Raw genomic sequence first — 2,542 nt, 5'->3', positions numbered from 1 at the left:
ATGTTGCGAGCCACAGCTCCCTGCTGGTTCCCACCTGGATACCCAGAAGCTAAGAAGGTGGCCGAGGAGGCGGCCCTGGAGGCAAGAAGCCGCCAGTTGGGAGCGGAGCAGAGCCAGGCCGGTGCTCCCGAAGGCAGCAAGATGTTGCGAGCCACAGCTCCCTGCTGGTTCCCACCTGGATACCCAGAAGCTAAGAAGGTGGCCGAGGAGGCGGCCCTGGAGGCAAGAAGCCGCCAGTTGGGAGCGGAGCAGAGCCAGGCCGGTGCTCCCGAAGGCAGCAAGATGTTGCGAGCCACAGCTCCCTGCTGGTTCCCACCTGGATACCCAGAAGCTAAGAAGGTGGCCGAGGAGGCGGCCCTCGAGGCTCCAGAATTCCCCCTGCCCTCTCATCAGCCTGCCCAGAGCTTCGGGCTCCGGGTGCCCCAGATGCACAACCAGGCCTCCGCATTTGTGGACATCCAGGCGGAGCCCCAGAACAGGGGTCCGGCGGTGCCCCCAGCGTGTCCCAAGGTGGTGACGGAGGCGTGCTACTTCCCTGCACAGAGGGGATCGGCCTGCTGCTTGCCAGCCGCCCCAAGGCTGACAGAGAGGCCCTCGGGAGTCCGCATCTCAGCCCCCAGGAAGAGGAAGACGATCGCCCAGTCTTCCAGCCCTTGCTTGGTCACAGGTTGCACAGATGCCAAGAGAACCCGCGTGGCCAGCAGCAGCCAACGCTCCAGTGGCTCCAAGGTCGGCAGACAGCCAGGGAAGACGCGCAACAGGTCAGGGATGGCATGCAAGACCACCACCACCATCAGCTCTAAGCGAATCGTCCGTCGTCCATCCTTACCGAGTTTGAAGAAACCTATTGTCCTCCGAAGGTCTGGGTGCCAAGTCCCCACCGTCCTCCGCCGAGGCTATCTCCAACTGTTCACCGAAGAGTGTCTCAAGTTCTGCGCCTCCAAGCAGGAGGCCGAGGAGAAGGCGCTGAACGAGGAGAAGGTGGCCTACGACTGCAGCCCCAACAAGAACAGGTACCTGAACGTGGTCCTGAACACCCTCAAGAGACTGAAGGGCCTGACCCCCAGCTCCATGCCGGGCCTCAGCAGGGCCGCCCTGTACAGCCGCCTCCAGGAGTTCCTGCTCAGCCAGGACCAGCTCGAGGAGAACGGCTACCCCTTCCCGCACCCCGAGCGGCCCGGAGGCGCCGTCCTCTTCACTGGCCAGGGGAAGGGGCCCGGCGACTCCTCCTGCAGGGTCTGCTGCCGTTGTGGCACCGAGTACCTGGTGTCCTCCTCGGGCCGCTGTGTACGCGACCAGTTGTGTTATTATCACTGGGGGCGGGTCCGCTCGAGCCAGGTGGCTGGAGGCCGGGTTAGCCAGTACACCTGCTGTGCAGCTGCTCCTGGCTCTGTGGGCTGCCAGGTGGCAAAGCAGCACGTGCGGGACGGCCGCAAGGACAGCCTCGATGGCTTCGTGGAGACCTTCAAGAAAGAGTTGTCCAGAGACGCTTATCCAGGAATCTACGCCTTGGACTGTGAGATGTGCTACACCACGCATGGCCTAGAGCTGACCCGCGTCACCGTGGTGGACGCCGACATGCGAGTGGTGTACGACACCTTCGTCAAGCCCGACAACGAGATCGTGGACTACAACACCAGGTTTTCCGGAGTCACCGAGGCCGACGTCGCCAAGACGAGCATCACCTTGCCCCAAGTGCAAGCCATCCTGCTGAGCTTTTTCAGCGCCCAAACCATCCTCATCGGGCACAGCCTGGAGAGCGATCTGCTGGCCCTGAAGCTCATCCACAGCACCGTGGTGGACACGGCCGTGCTCTTCCCGCACTACCTGGGTTTCCCCTACAAGCGTTCCCTCAGGAATCTCGCGGCCGACTACCTGGGACAGATCATCCAGGACAGCCAGGACGGCCACAACTCCAGCGAGGACGCAAACGCCTGCCTGCAGCTGGTGATGTGGAAGGTCCGACAGCGCGCCCAGATCCAGCCACGCCACCGGTCCGCCTCTCCCGCCGCCCTGGCCTGTCCTTGGCCCCAGGCCCCTTCCACAACCGCCATCAGTCCTGAGAGCTCACCCTGTCCACCTCGCCGCAAGGCCAAAGAAACCGGAGCAGTCGACGGCAGGAGAGGGCAAAAAGCCAAGAGTAACCCCAACCGGCCACTCCCAGTCCCCCGGAATCCCTGCCGCGGACCCTCGGGCCTGTCCCCATCCCTCTGCCCTTCCCAGACCTCTGGCCTTCCACTAATCGCCTCCCGCAGCACCGAGCCGCCACTCCCAGTCCCCCGAGTCCCTGCCGCGCCCCCTCGCGCCTGTCCACATCCCTCTGCCCATCCGAGACCTCTGTCCTTACACCACTAGCCACCCCACGTGGGACTTCCATGGCCTCTGAGTACAAGGCCAGCCCCCCGGCCCACCAGCTTTCTGAATGTGTGCTTACCTGTTTTTCTCGAGAGGCACCACAGTGAGGTGGGTGAAGCACTTAGGCTCTGGAGTTAGATATCTGGGTTCAAGGCCAAATTCCACCACTTACTAGGTTTCTAATATT

General features: G+C 63.2%; 1 protein-coding gene across 1 annotated transcript; it reads left to right on the top strand.

Annotated features, from left to right (window-relative positions):
- On the top strand, nucleotides 1–2,019 carry LOC134730920 (putative exonuclease GOR; the record flags this gene model as incomplete). The annotated part of the gene is made up of 1 exon (XM_063606594.1): nucleotides 1–2,019. A coding segment is annotated over exon 1 (2,019 nt), but the record flags the coding sequence as incomplete, so codon positions are not given.
- Between the last annotated feature and the right edge of the window lie 523 nt (nucleotides 2,020–2,542).

This window comes from Pan paniscus, chromosome 7 (genome assembly GCF_029289425.2).
Source record: "Pan paniscus chromosome 7, NHGRI_mPanPan1-v2.0_pri, whole genome shotgun sequence".
NCBI classification, from domain to species: domain Eukaryota; kingdom Metazoa; phylum Chordata; class Mammalia; order Primates; family Hominidae; genus Pan; species Pan paniscus.
Note: the sequence above shows the minus strand (reverse complement) of the source record. Positions and strands in the feature narration are given on the sequence as shown.